The sequence below is a fragment of the Pollachius pollachius genome, assembly GCF_949987615.1.
Source record: "Pollachius pollachius genome assembly, chromosome: 5".
Taxonomy (NCBI): Eukaryota; Metazoa; Chordata; class Actinopteri; order Gadiformes; family Gadidae; genus Pollachius; species Pollachius pollachius.
The window spans coordinates 26567134-26586549 of record NC_136938.1 but is presented as its reverse complement, the minus strand read 5'-3'; the positions used below and the strand labels follow the sequence as shown (position 1 = coordinate 26586549).

The following is a 19416-nucleotide window of genomic DNA, read 5'->3' as shown; positions in this document are numbered from 1 at the left end:
AATCCAGCCATCCTGTAGTCGATCACTTGTTCAACGCCTCTGGGATTCATCGACCCTGTACGCTCACATGTGATTAGAGAAATCACCACGTACAACTCGACCGCGCTTCCTTTTAATAACCTGGTTTGCAGACTTTCGTTGTTGGTCTTTACGTTGAGGGCATTTAGCAGACGCTTTATTTCATTGTGTCAGAAGAAAGTCAAACTACACTATATATAGCACTGTGGTTACAGTTAGGATGTTCACAGAAACTAGTGCCAAGAACTTACCATTGCTAGGTTAACCCATTCCCTGTACACAAAGATAGCTAAGATAAGATGCCACACAATGCCCAGTACTATTTAATATATATATATTTTTTCTTTAAGTGCAAGGACCTAAAATATGCAATAAGTGTGTACATGAAGTGCCAGGATGTCCAACATACAATAAGTGTGTAAGAGGGGGGTGGGTAAGGGGGAAGCTAGGCAGACTCTAGGTGAACTCTGAACAAGTGAGTCTTTTGCGGAAGCTGCTGAGCGACTCTGGCTGTGCTGACATCGGCAATGATGCAAGTCAAAGTTAGCCCGCCGCCCGGTCTGACTACTCTGCCTCCGTTTAGCCGGCGTCCAAGGACCAGGTGGCGTCCCTGCTGGATAAAGCCAGGGCCGCCATGCCAGCCAAGCCGGCGCCCCTCGCCAAAGCAGCTGCCAGCGCTCCCTCCGTCAGCCGGCAGGCCGCAGGTATGTTGCCTCTTCCGCCGCTCCCGTTTTGCCAGCAAAGCGACGGGACGTGCCAAATTTACACCCGGACCCAAAGTGATTTGTCCCAGCCGCCAGCTTGGAGGTTTGACCGTTTTTTTTTCTTTTTCCTCTTTCTCTGCTGCCAGCCGCCGCTGAAGTGGCGTCGACAGCCTGTTCAGGTTCTGACGTCACAGAGGACAGAGTCGACGTAAAGATCTCTAAGGCGGCGTCCGCACCCAAAGGAGGGAAGGTGAGTTTGTCTGTCAGCAAAGTTCATGTACTAGAGGTAAATCTGTTTTTATTTCAAGGGAAGATCATTTGGGGAGTCAAAGTTTGAGTTGTGCCGATACCAGTAAAATTCCTCCGATACTGCCTAAAATGCAGTATCAGGGAGTACGCAAGTCTATGCAACGATCAAATGCCATCACGTGACTAGCTCATTTACTACACAGGCAAAGAACATCACAAACACTACGGTGTTATGCTGTGTTAGTTAGTGGTCGGAGGTGGAACGGCGGAATGGGAACGCGTCATCTCCGATCTACGTGTGATCGAGCTACCAAGTTGAAAAAAAAAAAACATGGGTTTTACAAACAAATGTAGTATTGTAAATAATTGAGTTCTGATAAAAAGTAAGTAAGTAACCGACTATACATTGCTGTCATCGTAAGAGAACCCATCAATACGAACAAGTAGATGCTGTATCGTGGATATACTCTGTACTGGCCGATACCCATTCAGGAATCTGAATCGGTATCGTGGGAAAATAAATAAATGGTATCAGAACATCTCTAGTGAACGTGTGGGTGGAATCGAGGGGGGTGTAGCTTTGCAGCCCCAGGGTATCTGCTCACTGTTTGAGCCTTGCCGTTGTCTCGGTCAGCGGAGGTCTCAGGAGCTGAACTCCAGCGATGGCAGCATCTTGAACTCCAGCTTGGAGAAAGAGTCGACCGGCAGCAAAACTCCCGGATGCTCCCTAGCAAAGAAACGCAAACGGGTACCTTTTAAGCATTACACAACCTGTTCCGGGGGAGGCTCTGGTGTTGAGCACTCTGTGTATCGCTCATTTCTTCTAAGGACACACGGGGGTGCTAGGGCTTCACTCACTGCTGGTGTGCCTTCTGATAAACGGTGGAGGGTGTGTAGAAATGCGTTGCAATGAATTCCCTCTTGCTGCAACCTGGCGATTCATAGTCACCGTTAGGGGTTTGCTCGTCTCAACCTTTCCTTGTGTCCGTGTCCTTTTGTAGTGCGCCACGGTGGGGAAGAAGCCCCCCGCCAAGGTGAAAGAGGAGGACGACCACTCGGGGCCGCTCTTCATCCTGGTCCCCAACAGGAAGGAGCAGCGTGCCAAGGACGAGAAGAGCTTAAAGGTGTGTGTGTGTGTGCGCGTAAATTATCTTTTGAGTTGCGTTCTTCCTTTCATGGACATGTGGATGTGCTTTTATGGTGTGTTCTGCTTTTGTTGACCACCGTGTGTGTGTGTGTGTGTGTGTGTGTGTGTGTGTGTTTTATTTTACAATTATTGAGGTAAAATCTGTCTGTTTCCTGTTCTTGTAGAATCTAAAGCGTCTGTATACTAACCGTTCCGCCCTGCCACGCCGGCCCCCCCCCTCCCCAGGTGCTGAAGTGGAACTTCCCGTCCCCTCGGGACGAGTACGTGGAGCAGCTCCGCGGCCAGATGGCGCCCTGCGTGGCCAAGTGGCTGCAGGACGAGCTCTTCCACGCCGACTTCCAGCGCCACATCAAGGCCATCAACGCCATGACGGAGGTGAGAGCCCGGCCGCCAACGAGTGCTGTCTGGTCCTGGAGGGAAGGGGCGTGGGGGTGATGAGTTGCACTGCTGTAGCGGGGCGCTGGCTGCAGTGGCGGCCGCGCCCCCCGCCGACCCCCCGCTGGGGACACCCCACGTGCACAGGGGCCACCTGACTCGCGCTCCTTCCCAAGTGTAGCTCTCTGTTGTTGTTGTTGTTGTTATCACACCACTTTATTTAAAGGTTGTATCAGCGGTTCTAGGCCGAGACACAAGTGATCACGTTCAACTGGTCTTTCCTCACGATCCGCTAGCTGCCCGTCCCGTGAGCAGGCCGTCAAAGAAACGTGTTTCTGTAGGCGGCCTGTGCTCCGAGATGGTACACAAAAACAAATCAGCAACCACTCAAAAACAAAAAACATTCAACCAATCGCCGACATGGTGTTGTGGGGTTTCGCGCTGGGTTCATGATGGTTTTTACTGGATGCATGAAACGCTGAAGGGAGGGGCGAGCGGGCTCTCTTTGTTTGGTATCTCGCTTCAAATGCAAACAGCAGTGACGTCACCCAACATCGCTGACACAACCTTTTAATGTGTATTATCGTTTATCTTTGGATAACTGTTTAGACACTTCTCGGAATGTGTTCATGACTTTTTTTATAAAAACATGTTTTCATTTGGCTTGCTTTGAGTGATGTGTAGCCGAGAAAAAACAACTATAAAAGTACCCATGAAGTTAGTTTATAGTTTAAATTGTCATTGATATGTATTTTGGACATCCTGTAATTGTTAATTAATTCTCCAGCATTCTTGACCGTGAATTTGTCTGACCTAATCCCCCCCCCCCCCCCCCGTGGGCGCCTTTTACTTTGAAGCATCTGGAGGCGGAGATGGCCTCGATGGTGTCCTGCCTGGACCTGGTCCTCAAGTGGTTCACGCTGCGCTTCTTCGACACCAACACCAGCGTGCTGATGAAGGCCTTGGAGTTCCTGAAGCTCCTCTTCCCCTTGCTCAGCCAGCAGGACTACCGCCTCAGCGAGCTGGAGGCCACCGCCTTCATCCCCTACCTCATCCTCAAGGTCGGCGCGCTCCCCCTCTCTGGCCTTTGATCCCGATGGACCCAACTTATCGTCTTCTTCTTATCGTCTGTGTGTGTGTGTGTGTGTTTTGGCTGGGGGTGCATAATGATGAGTTGCACTGTCGGTGGGGGTTGCATTTGACTGCAGTGGCGGTCGCAAGCCCCTCCCCGAGTCTCCATGGTGACACACGATGTGCACAGGGGCCATCTGAAAAGCACCCTCCCCCCCCCACACACTCAATCGGGCTATTTAGTTTCCCTCGTTCATCTCTGAAACGATGCGTCTGCCTAACTTCTGTGTCTCTCTGTCTCGTTCTGTCGGGGCCTGAAGATGGGAGAGTCGAAGGACGTGGTACGGAAGGACGTCCGCTTCATCATGGCCAACCTGGCTAAGGTGTACCCAGCCAGCCGGCTCTTCCCCCTCATCATGGAAGGAGCCAAGTCCAAGAACTCCAAGCAGCGTTCCGGTGAGAGGAGAGAGGAGTATAATTGGAGGGGACGGCGAGTTGAATGAAAGAAAACCCTGGGGCCGACAGGTTGACGGTCTCTTTATCTAAGGCACTTGATCTCTTAATTTCCCCCGTGTGCGTCGCTTGATGGGTCCTTCTCTCCTGCCGGGGTTCACATTTGTGGCCATTAAAGGTGACAAACTCCCGTCCCCCGCTCCACCCCTCTCAATATCTCCGTTCATCTCCGCTCTGTGTGTGTGTGTGTCCCACAGAGTGTCTGGAGGAGCTGGGCTGTCTCATCTCGCTGTTCGGTTTGTCGGTCTGCCAGCCGACGCCGGCCAAGGCGCTGAAGGAGATCGCCGTGCACATCGGCGACCGGGACACGCTGGTCCGCAACGCGGCACTCAACACCATCGTGGTGGTCTACAACATGGTCGGAGAGCAGACCTACAAGCTCATCGGGAACGTAAGCCCAGCGTTGTCCATAGAGTGGTGACTACGCCTAGACTGGGTGCCCCCAGCCCGTTCTGCCGGCGATTTGAATTCGCCCTGCAGAAGGGTCTGGAGAAGAGAAATGCATTTCTTTCTGCCTCCGATACGTTTCTGCGGGAGCCAATCACCTAGCTTACTTCTCCCCCTGGCGCGCTATTGGCTTGTTTAACAAAATAACATACAGGGAAGCAGCCAATCGCGTACAGAGTCAATTGAACTAGGCCCGTTGATCACGACTTTTGTGCTGAAGAAAATGACAGCAGCCTCCCCAGACCAACGTGTAATCTACGATTGTGCTTGGTCTGGCAATAGCCAGGCGAGACTATACCGGTATCGCGAATCAGAAATCGGAGAGTACGTAAGTCTATTTTCCGATACATCACGTGACGACCTCATTAACTACACAGGCAAAGAACATCACAAACGCGTGTGTTAATGGTTGGAGGTGGAAAGTTGTAATGGAAAACGTGCCATCTTCGAGCTAACCAAATCCGAAAAACATGGATGCAGGGACACTTGCAAGAATGGAAATATCTTATTATAAATGTAAATTATGTAGTTCTGAAGAGATATTTTCAGTAAGGGTCGATGGCAAGGGAACCGCCTATACATTGATATCATCTTCAATAAGAAATCCTATTGGTAGCTAGATGCTGAATCGGTGTATATACTATGTATCAGCCGATATTGAAGTTCAGGTATTGGAAAGGAAAGAATGGTTGTGAACGGGCTTCTTTCGCCTTCAGCAGACTTCCCTCGCATGACCGTAGAAAGTATTGGTTCTTAATGTCGCCGTCTGTGTGGAAGCCAAAAAAGCAATTTGCGCTTCTTATTGAAAGTGCAAAAAAAGCCACATCAAATGCCTATGCAATAATTGAGTTTAATTTGCGTTGGCAGCAATTCTCTGGCCAGTGAAAAAGGTGTTCGTTCAACACCAGTGTGTTGCCGTTCTAAGAAAAACTGCAGGGTTAATTAAATAGGCCTACAGAGCACTTGATACCACAAATTATAAACTCAATCTTAAAAAGAAAAGGTAACTTTCTGCAAAGGTCTAGAGGACTTTCGCGTGTGGGAGACGAAAGTGTGCACTAAAGAAATAATTTAAGGAACTTGTTTTGAACGGCCTTTCGGCGACGCCTTTAAACCCTCTTCACCCTCTTCTAAGGACCAATTATCAGCCGTTCTCTCGAGTGGTCTTCACCCTTCTCCAAAAGGCTCTCTGGTGAAGCGACAGATAAATATAAAGAGACGGAGGCAACGCATTCTAGGGCGACTGTGGCTCAGGTAGATGAGGTTGACTTGTAACCAGAAGGTTGCTAGTTCAATCCTCGTCTCCTCCTAGCTTAAAGGGGACATATTATACCACCAGGTGTGAGTGTGATTTGCTATTACAAGCTGTGTGATCTGTGACATGATGTGTGCTAGATAGATCAGCCTACCCAGTGGACTGAAGCAAACGTTGCTCATCTATCCGTCACACATCTAGTAGGACACGCCCACCTGTGATGTCAAACTGCACATTTTCAAAACGGCTTGTAATGGCTAATCACACTCGCACCTGGTGGTACAATATGTCCCCTTTGAGTGTGTAGGTGTTCCTGAGCAATACACCTCACCTTGACTGTTCCCGACAAGCTGGCTGTCGCCCTGCGTGATTGGTGACGGTGTGCATGAATGTGACGGTGTGCATGAATGTTAGGCGATATTGTAAAGCGCTTTGAGGGGTGGCCACTGGTTAGAAAAGCGCTGTATAACCGCAGTTCATTGACCATTTACGCATTGTAAATACCAAGCCTCACGCTCTGCTCCCGTCCCTCCCAGCTATCGGAGAAGGATCTCAGCATGCTGGAGGAGAGAATCAAGCGCTCGGCCAAAGAGACAGCCAAGCCCATCGAGGACAGCAAACCCTGCAGGACGGCGCCTTCCCACGCCAACGCCAGCGTGCTGCGCAGGCCGGCTGACGACCACGCGGCCGCAAAGCCACGGTAGGCCGCCGTCGACGTCGCCGTCGCCCCCCCAAAACAAGCGAGCAAGCCGTCAGACAGACGCCATGCCTTTTGCAGGCATGGTCTTGAGTTTCCTGGAAAAGGGACTCTACTTCTGAGCAGACACTATAAAGCAAATAATAACGCGTCCTTCAGAGAAATCGTTTTTACGAACGATAAATGAATCAGCTAGATGGTACGGTTGGTGTTGTGAAGCACCTTGAAAGATGTTTGCTTTGAGAACCTGCTCTGGAGTAAAACACAGTAAGTCACCGTGTTAAATTGCCGTCGGTCTTTGAAAATAGTTTTCTCTTTCTCGTTTTTTGTATTTGATTCATTCCCATCTCCTGGAATGACCCCCCCCCCCCCCCCCCCCCCCCCCGCTCTGTCCACGGCGCTGTCGTCTGATCTCTCACCGACCTACCCGTCTCTCACCGCAGTCCACCGCGCTCCCAGGGTGCAGCGGGGCCCCAGGACCAGGAGGCCCCCCCGTTCAAGGTGCAGTTGGACCTGGACTTTGCGCAGTTCGAGGTCGGCTGGTCGCCGGTCACGAGCCCCGTCCTGCTAGAGCACAACCTGGACGACCTGCAGCCCGAGGGCCAGCCCCTGCCCCAGCCCAGGTAGGACAAGATTATGTTTGCTGTATCAGGATAACTTGTTCACAACGCAGATCGAGACGTTGATATCCATTTGAACTCTGATTTACTCACGCCAGAACAATGTTACACTCAACAGAGCGCCCCCTACGGCATGGGAATAACGATGCATACGGTTGACTATCATTGCATGCTTGAAGATGAACTGAACTGAAATGATCAACATCGATAACGTGGTAGTTATAACTAAAAAAAAAAAATGACACTAAAAAGAATATTAAAAAAATCAATGTATACCTTTTTTTTAGCAACAAAAGAAAATGCGTCTTTTAGTATTAGAGCGTCGATGACGTCACTGGCATGGTAGGACTAGGTCGTTTCTGTAGACACGCGAACGTCTTCTACACTTCACGGCGGAAAATAGTGTTTTTAATATGGCTGGTTACGCGTTCGAGCCTGTGAGGGACATGCCTGTAGTGTCCGACTGCCACCCGGTGGAGAGGGATCAATTTCAGGCTCCAGCTCCACCTTCGTATCGTGTGGGTGTGGCTGGTGTGCGTGTGGGTGCTGCCGGATCGTGGACACTGCCGTTGAATCGGTCTGCTGCCGAGAGGTCCCGATCGACCTTGACCATCTAATGGTGGGATTAGGTTGCATAACCATGCATAGGGCATTTCGGATGCTGTGCGGCGAGAGAGAGGTTTTGGAAGTGGCCATGCTCTCTCTAAGGAACGTCCGAGCGGAGACACTAGAGCGCCCCATAAATAGCAACCAAGTAACAAGACGAAAACTATCTTTCCCTCTCCGTTTTCCTTTGATGCGATTCAGGAATATCTCCTTAAAGACGGACTCATTGCAGAAACGCAACGAGCTGTACAAACGCTGTAGTACCTACATATTCAAGGTGCTGGTTCTCCACAAAAAAAAGTGGATCGCATCCAACCTGCGCGCATCCAGCCTGCGCGCTGTATCAAAACATTCAAGTCGAGGAGGAGATAGTAATTGTTTAACCTTTTTAGATTGAATAGAAATACTTTTTTAATGTACATTTAGTAATTAAATTGATTAAAGCTACAAAAATAATGCAAAAAAAAACCCAACTTTCAACGCAACTCTAACGTCGCTTCAGGCGTCCACACGAATCCTAAAACAAAACCGCATAAGTCTGGTTTTATTTGAAACCACCCGGACTATGGAACATGGTTTATTATCTGCCTAATAACATGGTTATTAAAGACATGGTTTCACCAAAAAATCGGCTCCGAGTGGACGGGACCTGAAAGACATGTTAGATGCACTTTGGGAGATACACCCGCGGATGAGCATAGATGCGAGGAGGATTCACAAGTGTCACGTTTACTTTAAGTGGATGTTGGAGGTTTACTTTCTGGTGGATGTTGATGGATATTGCACAGATGGATATTGCACAGATACATCTTACTATGAAACTACTTCTTCGAGTTTAACTCCCTCTGCATCAGCAATCGGCCACTCTGCGAACATCAGGGTGATTAGAAAGGCACATTTGTGGAACTTCTGTTTACAGACCCGCCGTGGTTTAATTAGCAGCTTGGAAACATAGGTCTGTGATATCGTCAGAGTAATAGCTTATACACTTTATGGTCGGAGTGCTAGCTTGTGGAGATTGACATGACAGGGGCTGGGTCAGCCAGTTTTAAGGCTGCCAGCCATGTATTAAGGGCTGGTTTCCTATTCAAAGGTAGCCTGTGGAAATGTATGATTACCCCAGCTGCCTTGGCCCTCTATAATTCATTACTGCAGCCAGGGGCAATGCAATAAGATGATCCTCCTGTAGACCTGGTTGTTTGCTTTTCCGTAGCCATTTCAGCGAGCCTCAGAGCCTGACTCATTCCCTGCTGTGGCTGCTAGAGCCACAAAGCAGGAGTAGGTTACCATGCCAGTGACGTAGCTGATTGGTGAAATCCAACATGGCGGCGCCCTGTAACACTTTCACCGTACAATTTAATCCCTTTTAGCAAGTTCAGCCATTTTTAGTTATTGTACCAATGAGAAGGCAGACAATACATCTGTTATATCAACTAAACTTCAAATTTCAGTTCAGTTCATCTTTAACAGATTTAACGGCACCATTTGTCACAGAGCGTGTTGTCCGTGAAACTGTGCTTCAGTTGGATCATAAAATGGTTTCAAAAACTTTTTGTAACGGCATTGGGATTTATTCACGCTCTTTATACCCTCTTTTAGTATGCTGCTTTTATTTTTGTTCCGAATATGCTTTTATAGGGCACAAGGGAGTTTCAAAAGAAACGACCGTGAAACGTGTCGACATTTGCACTTTATGGTTCGGAATACATTTGTGAGCGGTTGATGCTTTGATACTTTTTTTTTGTGTAGGCTTTTTAATATTTACTATTTTAATTATCTTTTTGTTTTTTATAGGCCACGAACACACCAGCCAAGTCCTGCCGCCGCCATCAACATGGTCATCTTCAAGGTGGCCTCTGGAGAGATCAACACCAGCATGCTGGGCTTCACCCAGGTATTAAGAGCACACGGCCTACATTGGTGCACTGGTGTCTCGTTTGGGACATTATGCACATGTTTGGATGATGGGGCTTATAATGTGGTTGTGTATTGATTTGGTAACGACCATGATGTAATGGAAAGCCGAATCAGTCAAACATGGTGATTTATTTTGTCTCTCCATGGCTGTAAAGAGGGGGAGGGAGCATAAGGTGTTTGAAATGAAGCTCCAAAAAACAATCCAATCTCAGCTCTCTCCCGCTATCCCTAAGAGTCGCCCCCCCCGAACCCGAATCAGTGGAGTGATGCCCTGATTGGTCAGAAATAAGCCAGAGGCGGGCTAAAAGCAGAGGCCCATTTCTATTGGCTCTATATTCCTATTCATGGACAGGACTATTGATGGACACAGGACAGTGGGTTGAAGAAGAGGGGGAGTGACACGTGTCATGCGACCACAGCTGGGAATCGAACCAGTGTCTCTTTGGAGGAACACTACCCACGCGGTTAGCGTACGAGTGGGTCGATCCACCGTGCTGCTTTAGACCCGCTCTTAACGGCGTGGCACTAATGGAGCCCACACTCCCTCCCTGTTCCAGATGGACGAGGTGCTGCAGCAGCGCGAGCGCGCCCAGGTGATGGTGGGCAACGTGAACCAGTTCCTGAGCGCCACGGTGCAGCAGCTGAGACTCACCCACAGGGTCCACCTGGCGGACCAGCGCGTGGCCACGGAGGAGGTCCCCAAGTTGTACAGCTGCGTCATCGGAAGCGTCATAACGGTGAGTCCCGCCGGCCGGGCCGGTCTGACGGAGTGGAACCCCTTTGGACTCATTCAGTCCCCCGTTTCAAATCACAACTTTAAACTGGCTATTCCACCTGATGCCAATTAACAAGTCCCCTACTGTTATGATTTAAAACTAAACAATAAGACGAGAGAAAAAAAATAATGAATTTTTTGGGTACCTTTTGTAAGGTGTGCCGAGAAAGGCGCTTTCAAATACAATTTATTATTAAACCACACGACGGGTGTCTTGTACGCTTGTCTTGAGTAATGAGCTCCAATGAGTGTGTTGATGGAGGCCTGGCGTTTGGTTTTTAGCTGCCAAGGCCCGGTTACAAAACTGCGATTCTTTTTAGACAGGATTCTTTTTCAGGTTTCTGTAAAAGGGTAAAAACAAAAAACTAGGCTAAGCAATCCGGCCTGAAGTTACAAAAGTAAAAAATGGACAACTGAACAATACCCTCGTCTCGTCGTGGTTGAGTTTCACATTGCGAGGAGTCCCATCTTCCAGAGGAAACGGAGCTCTAGTGTGTTAGTTTTCCATACCCCGTCCCTCAAAGTCCTCGTGCTGTGATGACGCCTTTTACCAAAACACTGCACCAACATCCCGCTCCCTTCAGCTGCTGGGCGTGGAATTCCTGGCCCCGGAGATGTCGTCGGGCGTGCTGAAGGACCTAGTGGAGGCCCTGCTCACCGCCATGCTGGACCCCCGGGTGGCGGCGCTGGGGCAGGGGTCCAAGGTCATCAGCTCCATCAACTTCCTGTTCGGGCACCTCTTCAAGAAGGCCGACCAGACCAACATCCTCAGGTGTGTGTGTGTCTGTGTGTCTGGATCCCTCAGTATCATCCCCTCTGCAATTCGACTCCTAAATGCTCCGTAGTTGTGTATTTGTTGTTTGTATGTTACTGTATGTACAACAAGCTGCTCAAACAAATTGCCCCTAGTGGGATTAATAAAGTTGTATTGTATCATAAGCACTGTGTGCTCCGAACTCCAGTCAGACGATTTCCTCTGCATTTTTCAAACGTACTGATGATCAAAAGAAGCAGACATGGCGTGTATTAACGTAGGTATTGTTTCGAGAAGACCTGTTATTCCGTAGCCCTCTTGCTCTCCTGCTGCGACCCACCGTTTGGAAACCCTATTTAGGGCCTTTTACAAAACGATGCCGACTATCGGTGACTAGTGGGGTGAGTTGTAACTCACCTGTCTCCCTCTGCAGCGCCCTGCTGGTTCTGCTCCAGGAAGGCCTGGCCTCCTCCGTGCCCTCCAACTTCTCGGACTACGTCATGAAGGTAACCTCGTGGCGAGTGAAGCGGCTCGCTTCTGGGCGCAAAACGAAGGGATCCGTTCAACGGTCGTCCTTTTTGTTTTCTCCGCCCAGTGTCTGTGGAGGATCAACCGGTTCCTACCGCAGAACATCTCCAAGGTGAACCTGGACCGCATCCTGCTGGACATCCACAACTTCAAGAAGATGCTGACTAAGGAGAAGCGGCAGCGGCCGCCCAACGACATGACCCAGCGCACGCTGAAGACCCTGTTGCACACGCTGTGCCGGCTCACCGGCCCCAAGGTCAGCACGCTCGACGCGCTCATACACAGCCCTACGGGCAACTCACCTCTACTCCTCAAGTTAATAACACTAGCTGCACCCAAGTGACTGGTTTTTGATCAGCCAACTAGTTCAAATAAACACCATTAAATTATACTTGCAAGTGTAAAAATAACTGTTTTTCTTGCTGCATTTTAATGATCTATTTGTTTTGCTAAAATGATATTTTGTTTGTATATTTTATTTATTTATATTTTGGTGGAACTTGTATCATGCAGTATTTGTGTTTAACTGTTAGTCTAATATAAGTCAAAACGGTTGCGAGGGTACCATCAGTCAGACCGGGACATGATTTATACTGTCCCTGACCCAGTCTACGACTGTAGTTGAATGGGGGCAGCCGACTGCAGTAGGTCAATTCTGGTTGAGGAGACGGAAAGATGCTTACAGGACACGAGTCAGCTCAGATAATCCAGCCAGTTCTAAAGCCACGAATGTTTCTACATGGTTTTACATTGGGCCGTAGCTTAAGACAAACCCTCCCCCCCCCCCTTTCTCCATTGAGCTGTATTTGCAGGCACTGCTTGGTAATGTGGAGCGTTTCACCATCAGCAGATTTGCTTCCAAGTTCACCCGGGATCCCATGGGATCAGCAGCAGTATTGCTTTTTTTGTGTTTTCAGGACATGCATAATCCTGATGAATTATCTTGGTATCAAAGCAGTTCCACTGGTCATTAAAAATGATTTTTACCTATGAATAAGCCTTCAAGGACACAGCAACAGACATCGTTGGCTGGTTGGAAGCCCACTCAGCACAATTATTAAACAATACATTATTATCGCACAAAGGTTATTTAATTCATTTTACTGATGTAGAGATCTCAATATATTCAGAGTAGTTTTACCGAAGTAAAATTGCTCGTTATTAGACCGGGCTCATTGTTCAGGGATTGGTTCTTGTGGTGTGCTTTTTTGTACATCAATACAGAAGAAAAGAAATATGTGGATTTCTTTTTTTAAATTCATGCTTTATTGAAGAGTGCGATGTAAGATGTTAAACTTCGACCAAAAATCCTCATTTGCATATATCTGCAGTCCTAGGTCTTCCAAGGTCCCATTTTGAATGACCAACACAGACCACCGCCCCCTTCTGCTACAGAGAGTTATTGCACGTGCGTGCTATTTGGCTGTAGTCTTCGCGCGTGTGGCGCAGCTTTTTGGCCAAGAGGCAGGCAAAGCAGCAGCCGGCCTACGTCACCGCTCTCTCTTTGACTTACGTTTGGTGTGTCAGGGCCTTAACTGATGCCAGTCCAGACATCAGGCGTCCCTGTCCACTGAGTATCCTCAGTGTTAGTCTAACTGTATTATGAACGAGGGAATTGGTACAGAGCACAAAAACTATCCCACTTCAGGTTTATATTGCTATTGATGGCGGGAAGATTGATTCTTTCTATGTTATGTAGATAAATGTATTGATGTGGTTCATGCAGCTTTTGGTTGATAAATTCGTGCTATGCAAACTTATTTTTACGTCCATAAAAAATAGTACTTAGCATTGTGTAGCCTCTTATCCTAGCTAGCTTTGTTGTACACGGGCAACGGGTTAACCTAGCGAAGGTTAGTGCTTGCCACTTGGATCTATGAACATCCTTACTGTACCGACAGCGACGTATTATTGTTTCTCTTTCTTCTGAGGAATGTACTTTGTCGCTTTGGTTGAGAGCGTCTGGCTAAATGCCCTAAAGGTCAACGTGAAGTGTTATTAAGAAGAGGCTTGGTTTGTGTAGATCCTGGAGCACCTGACCCTGGTGGACCGCAGTGAGTCGGACCTGGAGGCCCAGCTGAAGAAAGCCCTCAAGTCGCCCGCCAATAAGACGGGGCAGACTCAGGAACCCGCGGTACGTACTCCCCACACCGCCTTTAACCGGCGCGACGCGCCACGGCGTCGGCCTGAGTAAACGCCTCGTCCTCCGCAACAGGGTCAGAAGAGCAAGGAGGACCTGGACCTGGGCCAGATCCTCAAGAAGATCTGCTCCAAAAAAGCCGCCCAAGAAGTGAGTGGGCCTTTCTTTACATCAGCATGAACGTCGCGTTGTGTTAATATCGCTCGACAACATTGTGACCACCGAGACCGTTCTCCGCTGCGGTGACCCTGGTCCGCTGTGACTGTACTCTGCTGTGAGCGACCGTCGGCTTGGCTTAGGAGGTAAAGCAGTTGCCATGCAACCGAAAGGTTGCTAGTTCGATCCCCGGCTCCTCCTAGCTGAGTGTTGATGTGTCCCTGAGTGAGACACCTAACCCTTAACTGCTCCCGACGAGCTGGCTGTCACCTTGCGTGGTTGACTCTGCCGTCGGTGTGTCAATGTGTGTGTTAACCGATGTAAGTCGCTTTGGATAAAAGCGTCTGCTGAATGCCCTGATTGTGATTGTGCCCCACTGCGCTCTGCAGGGCCTCGTGGAGCTGTGGGAGCACAAGCAGACGCACCCCGACGTGGACCTGAGCTCCCTGCCGCCGGCGTGGCAGAGCTTCATTGAGAGTGGCCTGGCCAAGATCTCCGCCGAGAGGCGGGCGGACACCACCACAGGTAGGCCCGCGCCGAGCCTTGGCTCTGGGGTCATACCTGAGCTGGCGTTTTGACCACGCTCGCGTCCCAAGTCCCACGTCCTGTTGTCCTCATGGTGTGTTTCTCTAGGCGTGTCCAAGCAGTGCGGCACGGAAGAGCAGCCGGCGTCAAACTACGGGGAGAGGATGAGAGCCATCCTGCGGGTCGCCAGCTCGTATAACGAGGAAACCCTTCCCTGCTCAGGTGTGTGTGTGTGTGTGTGTGTGTGTGTGTGTGTGTGTGTGTGTGTGTGTGTGTGCCATTCAAATGAAGAGGGCAAAATCCCACATTACATTTAGCAGAAGCTCCAAAACGACTTACAATAAGTACATTTGTCATAAGAAGTGAGACAATATATCGCTGTTGGTACAGTAAAGATGTTCATAGAACCAAGTGCAAGGACTAACAGTTAGGCTAACCCATTCCCCGTGTACGGCAGTGATGGTAGCTACTGCAGATGCTACACAATTAAGTACTATGAATAGTTACAATGTAAATTAAGTGCGTACATTAATGTCTGATTAAATGCTTTGATTTTTATCTGTAATGCGTTTTTCAAAATGGAAAATGTCCAACAAGTAACCATTGCTTCTCTGCCTCCTTTAAGGTGTTAAAATCAGCGTTGACCAACCGGACCTCAGGCTGTCGGACTACATGGAGAAATTCAGGAGACTCTGCCAAAGGCCAGGAATCGAGAACCGGATGACGGTACAGCCGTGTGGGAACACCTTATCCGTCTAACTTCCACCCTTTTAGAGTCAGGGGACAAACTAGTATCGGTATCTATATTTATCGGTAAACTATATTTATATACCCGTACTACAAATGCCCAGTCCCTACGAATGTTCTCGCCCAACCATAACGGGCGTGTGAGTGTCCATTGCAGAGACGTAATGGTTACTGGTAGCTAGCCGGTTAGTCGTTTGGGTATGACCGCTCTGCTGCGTTGAAATTAGCTCATCTCAGAAATGTTGTAATTGATGCACGACGACCGCAATCTTCTTCTTGTGTGGCGTGGCATTGAGAAACTAATTCAAATGGCCTTTCTTTGGTCGCTCCAGGGAGGAAGGCTCTGTTTCATTAATACGTTTTACTATCCGCATAACGGGCCTGTTCCTAAAAGCAAATCATTTTTGTATTTGAAAAGAGTTTTTTTTTTTTTTTTTTTTTTTTTTTTTTTTATCGCGTCGTCGTGATTTCGATGTCTCGTCACGCGTGGCGAAGCGGGGGTCGTGATTTCTGCCTGCCGCCCGACGTGCCTTTAGGGTTCAGGCTCCATTAAATGACGAGGAACTCTACGACCGGTCATAACCAGTAACACGGGGGCACTCACTCGTCAGCGCGGCGGGAAGCCTGATTGGTAAACGTGAGACGCTCTGCGATGCGAAGATATTCAAAAATCCTTTTTATGTGTATTGGACCACCTTAATGATTTTAATCTAGCATCACAAACACATGAGGAATTAAAAGAAGCGGCACTTAACAGGTTTTTGGTTGTTTTTATACCAGTTATTTCACTATATTTGTTTGAACTAGTTGTTAAATTTTCTATTAACAATTTTGAATGAATGCCCCCCCACCAGAAAACCACCTTTCAGGCTCAGAAGTTGTGCTCGCTTTCAGCCCTGTAATATAAAGTAGTCCGTAGCCAAACCAGTGCATAAAACAACTAAAAGATAGATTGGTTGTTATTCAACCCGACTTAAAGAAGTTGTCCTTCAGAAAAAGGCCCTTTTTTTAAAAGTAGTGGCCACTCCGTAAGTAAACGAGCATCCATTCCCAAACTCAGCAATCCGAATCTCCGTTCTCTGCTCCTCCCCACACAGGAAGAGCCCAGGAGCGGGCCGGTGAAGTCCCCAGCCCGCTGCGCGTCTTCGCTGTCCTCCAACGCGGCGTTCAGCGAGTCCTCTCGGGCCCCGAGGAGCACCGCCCGGCCCTCCGCCCCGGTCCCCAGCAGCAGCCTGGACGACATCCGCCGGAGGCTGGAGAGGATGAAGAACAACCGCTGAGTCCGGCCTCGCCGCCGTTCCCCCTGCCTTGTTTGCACAGTTGTTGTTGCACTGTATCTTTGTCTTAATTTCAATGCATTACGCTTTCTTAATATACTTTGTCTTGCATAACAAATAAAATAGGATTTTTATGTTGACTACATATGGTGTCCTCGTTAATACAATGATGCTCAAACTATGGTATGATCAAGGTATCAGGTTGGGCCAGTTTAATGTAAATGAAGGGTTGAACAATGCCACAACATATCAACTACTGTAGTTGCGTCCCGTGGATGATGCTCAACAGAGCTACTTGGTTCATATGATTTGTAAATTGTTAATGTTAAATTACTCTTTTGGTAGAAAATCACTTTCATATTCTCATGGACTCTCTCGTGTCAGATTATCGTGGAGTACTCTAGGCCTCTATAATGAGCTCCGAAAAATGAACAACCTGCACACCACTCGCATCCATGAAGAGTACATTCAGTGAGACTGCGGCTCTCAGAAAGAGAATAGCTGTTCAAGGCGTTTGAGTCCTGAGTTAGTGCGGAGTGCTTCTGCTCATGCGAAATCATATAGTTATTCCCTTGTTGCCATGACCTGGGGGCAAAACAGATGAAGAAAAGACAGCAGCTTGAATCAAGGCTAGTAGACTACTGGGAAAATGGTGACAGCGAGGCATCCATTAGGATACATGTGGCTAGAGTTAAGGGCTTTAATATTGGGATGGGTTCCTTTTTTTGACATTTTGATGTGATCTTGTCTACCCCAGTGATTATGGATGAGCTCAAAGCCCCACACATTATTTTTTCCTCCACTCAATCTTGTTTGGCATTTTGATGGTGAGACCTTTGGCACAGTGCCATTTCAGACGGACACGGTTGTCTGTCAAGCCCTGACACTGGAGGGGCTACAGTGATGAATGTCATTAATCTGATGTGCCTCGATTTACTCTGGCTCACTAAATAGTGGGAAGTTTGTGGGTTTAAATAATTGACCAACAGCAGAGCCTACAACCTGTAAACAAGACTTTTCCAGGATCTACTTTCTGAGGTTGCATCCTCTTCAATCTATATTTGTTTGATCAAACTATTAAAAAGACATCATTCACGTGCATGAAGTTACCGGTTGTTTCCTGGAGCAGTAGCCTCGGTCAAACAGGAAGTGGACGTTTTTGTTACTTCAGTATCATCCAAGTAAAGGCTTCAGTATATCCTAACATGTTTAAATAACTGTAGGTGCCGTTGTCCCATGACCTAAATTCTTACCCTGTCATAAATCGAGGGCCTTTTGAGAATATACCTGTACAAATAAAACTGAATTGATTTTAATTGAATAACTAGGTTGGTTATATAAATGCGACATTGCGTGTGGGGTTTTCTGATAACAAGACCATTGTTGACCAATCCAAAGTGAGCCCTTGCCTCGGACAGGTCAGTATGGCCTTGGCACAACACCCTGGTGTACCCCTACCCCTGGGGTACAACTGTACCCCTACCCCTGGGGTACAGCTGTGCCAGCCATCAGCCCGCCCCTGGTGTTTTCTGACTTGTCTTCATCATGCTGTTGCCCTGTGCCCCTCCTGCAAAACATACCAACGTCCACCAGGGGGCAGTTCAATATCAATCTTTATTAGTCACCAGGAAACGGGTTACACTTTAAAGGAAATACCAGCACCCCATCCCACCCCCTCTTCATACTGAAATTCACCACAAAATAAACTTCCTCAAAGGCATAAGTTACTCCTGAGAAAGGTTTTTGATGACATAGGATCCAAAACAGCGTGTCTCAGCAATTTCGTTTAAGGCAGAAAGGAATTGCATTTCAGATGCTCATCCTGAGAACACATGTTGTTGTTAAACATATACACTAAAAGGGAAATTTGTTTATTTTTGTAAATGTTCATCCCATTGAAAAAGCAGAAGAACTCCTTCCAGTCATTTAGAATAAAAAATGACCTGAATCTGAATTAATTTAGAATGTATTTATCTGTAAAATGATTACACATTCCCCACACATATTCCAATTCTTCAACTATCTGCCTCAAAAAATCCTTTGAACTGTGAAACCAACATGTGCCGCACAAAAAAACAACAACACTTGAGTATTACAAACACAAACATTTCAGAATATAAACTGCAATTCGAGGAATCCATTCATCAAAGCTTTTCAGCACTGGCTATGCAGCAAAAAATGCTGACTGTTTTTCTTATTGGCAATATACACCTTGCTTGTAACCGGTTCTTTTGTCTGTCGCAAAACAAACTGTTATGAGTGTAGCCTACTTCAAGAATTGCAGCAACTTGTGATATGGTTCTGCTGCATTCCTTCTCAAAGGAACGACACGGGCTGAGGGTTTCATTTCATTTGATTCATGCCTTCACATCGTTGATTGTTGGATCGGAGTGAAATCGTACTTATAACCACAAGCGTTGCAGGAATCAGTGGAAATTGTCGTTCACCCAACAGTAAAATTTCACTCACAAAGACGTTAGCCCAGCACAATGAAACTGATGTTGACAGCTTCAGTACTGTACAGAACAGTGCATTCATTCGCAGTTTCCTAACAGTAGATTGTGAAACTGAGCAGCGGCGGCGGCCAGGGGAGAAATGTCCGACATCAGCTGCCTACACGCGTTCCCCCTGTCAAACTGATCCCACCTCTGCATAACTGCCTGCACTCTGGCCCCACATATTTACCAAGAGGCATAAAGTTCTGGGAAGGCACAAGGGCTCCGTCGACCATGACAAGGCTACAGAGGCGCAGAGCTTTGTTTTAAAGTTGTTCTGAGGCGCCTGGACTTTGATTCAAGCTGTTCCTCAGTATTGTGATCTATGGCTTTGTTTGTCTGGGGAGCCTGAGAAGCCATCTCTCAGTCCTTCTCCTTCTGGCTGTTAGACGCTGCCTCC

General features: G+C 47.9%; 1 protein-coding gene across 3 annotated transcripts in view; it reads left to right on the top strand.

Annotated features, from left to right (window-relative positions):
* Positions 1–16625, top strand: part of LOC307076245 (cytoskeleton-associated protein 5-like) — a 29483-nt gene extending 12858 nt beyond the window's left edge. Inside the window, exons 26-46 of one of the 3 annotated variants that reach the window (XM_079737176.1) lie at positions 602–722; positions 869–972; positions 1606–1719; positions 1973–2095; positions 2344–2493; positions 3351–3554; positions 3885–4020; positions 4275–4468; positions 6316–6479; positions 6920–7099; positions 9497–9596; positions 10177–10356; positions 10979–11166; positions 11582–11654; positions 11744–11932; positions 13700–13810; positions 13892–13966; positions 14362–14497; positions 14606–14719; positions 15123–15223; positions 16342–16625. In XM_079737176.1, coding sequence (XP_079593302.1) covers positions 602–722; positions 869–972; positions 1606–1719; positions 1973–2095; positions 2344–2493; positions 3351–3554; positions 3885–4020; positions 4275–4468; positions 6316–6479; positions 6920–7099; positions 9497–9596; positions 10177–10356; positions 10979–11166; positions 11582–11654; positions 11744–11932; positions 13700–13810; positions 13892–13966; positions 14362–14497; positions 14606–14719; positions 15123–15223; positions 16342–16524 — 2940 coding nt within the window. In that variant the 3' untranslated portion in view covers positions 16525–16625. Of the gene's footprint in view, positions 1–601; positions 723–868; positions 973–1605; positions 1720–1972; positions 2096–2343; positions 2494–3350; positions 3555–3884; positions 4021–4274; positions 4469–6315; positions 6480–6919; positions 7100–9496; positions 9597–10176; positions 10357–10978; positions 11167–11581; positions 11655–11743; positions 11933–13699; positions 13811–13891; positions 13967–14361; positions 14498–14605; positions 14720–15122; positions 15232–16341 lie in introns of all 3 variants that reach the window. The other 2 variants (XM_079737178.1, XM_079737177.1) reach the window with 2 other exon arrangements.
* The last annotated feature ends 2791 nt before the right edge of the window (positions 16626–19416 follow it).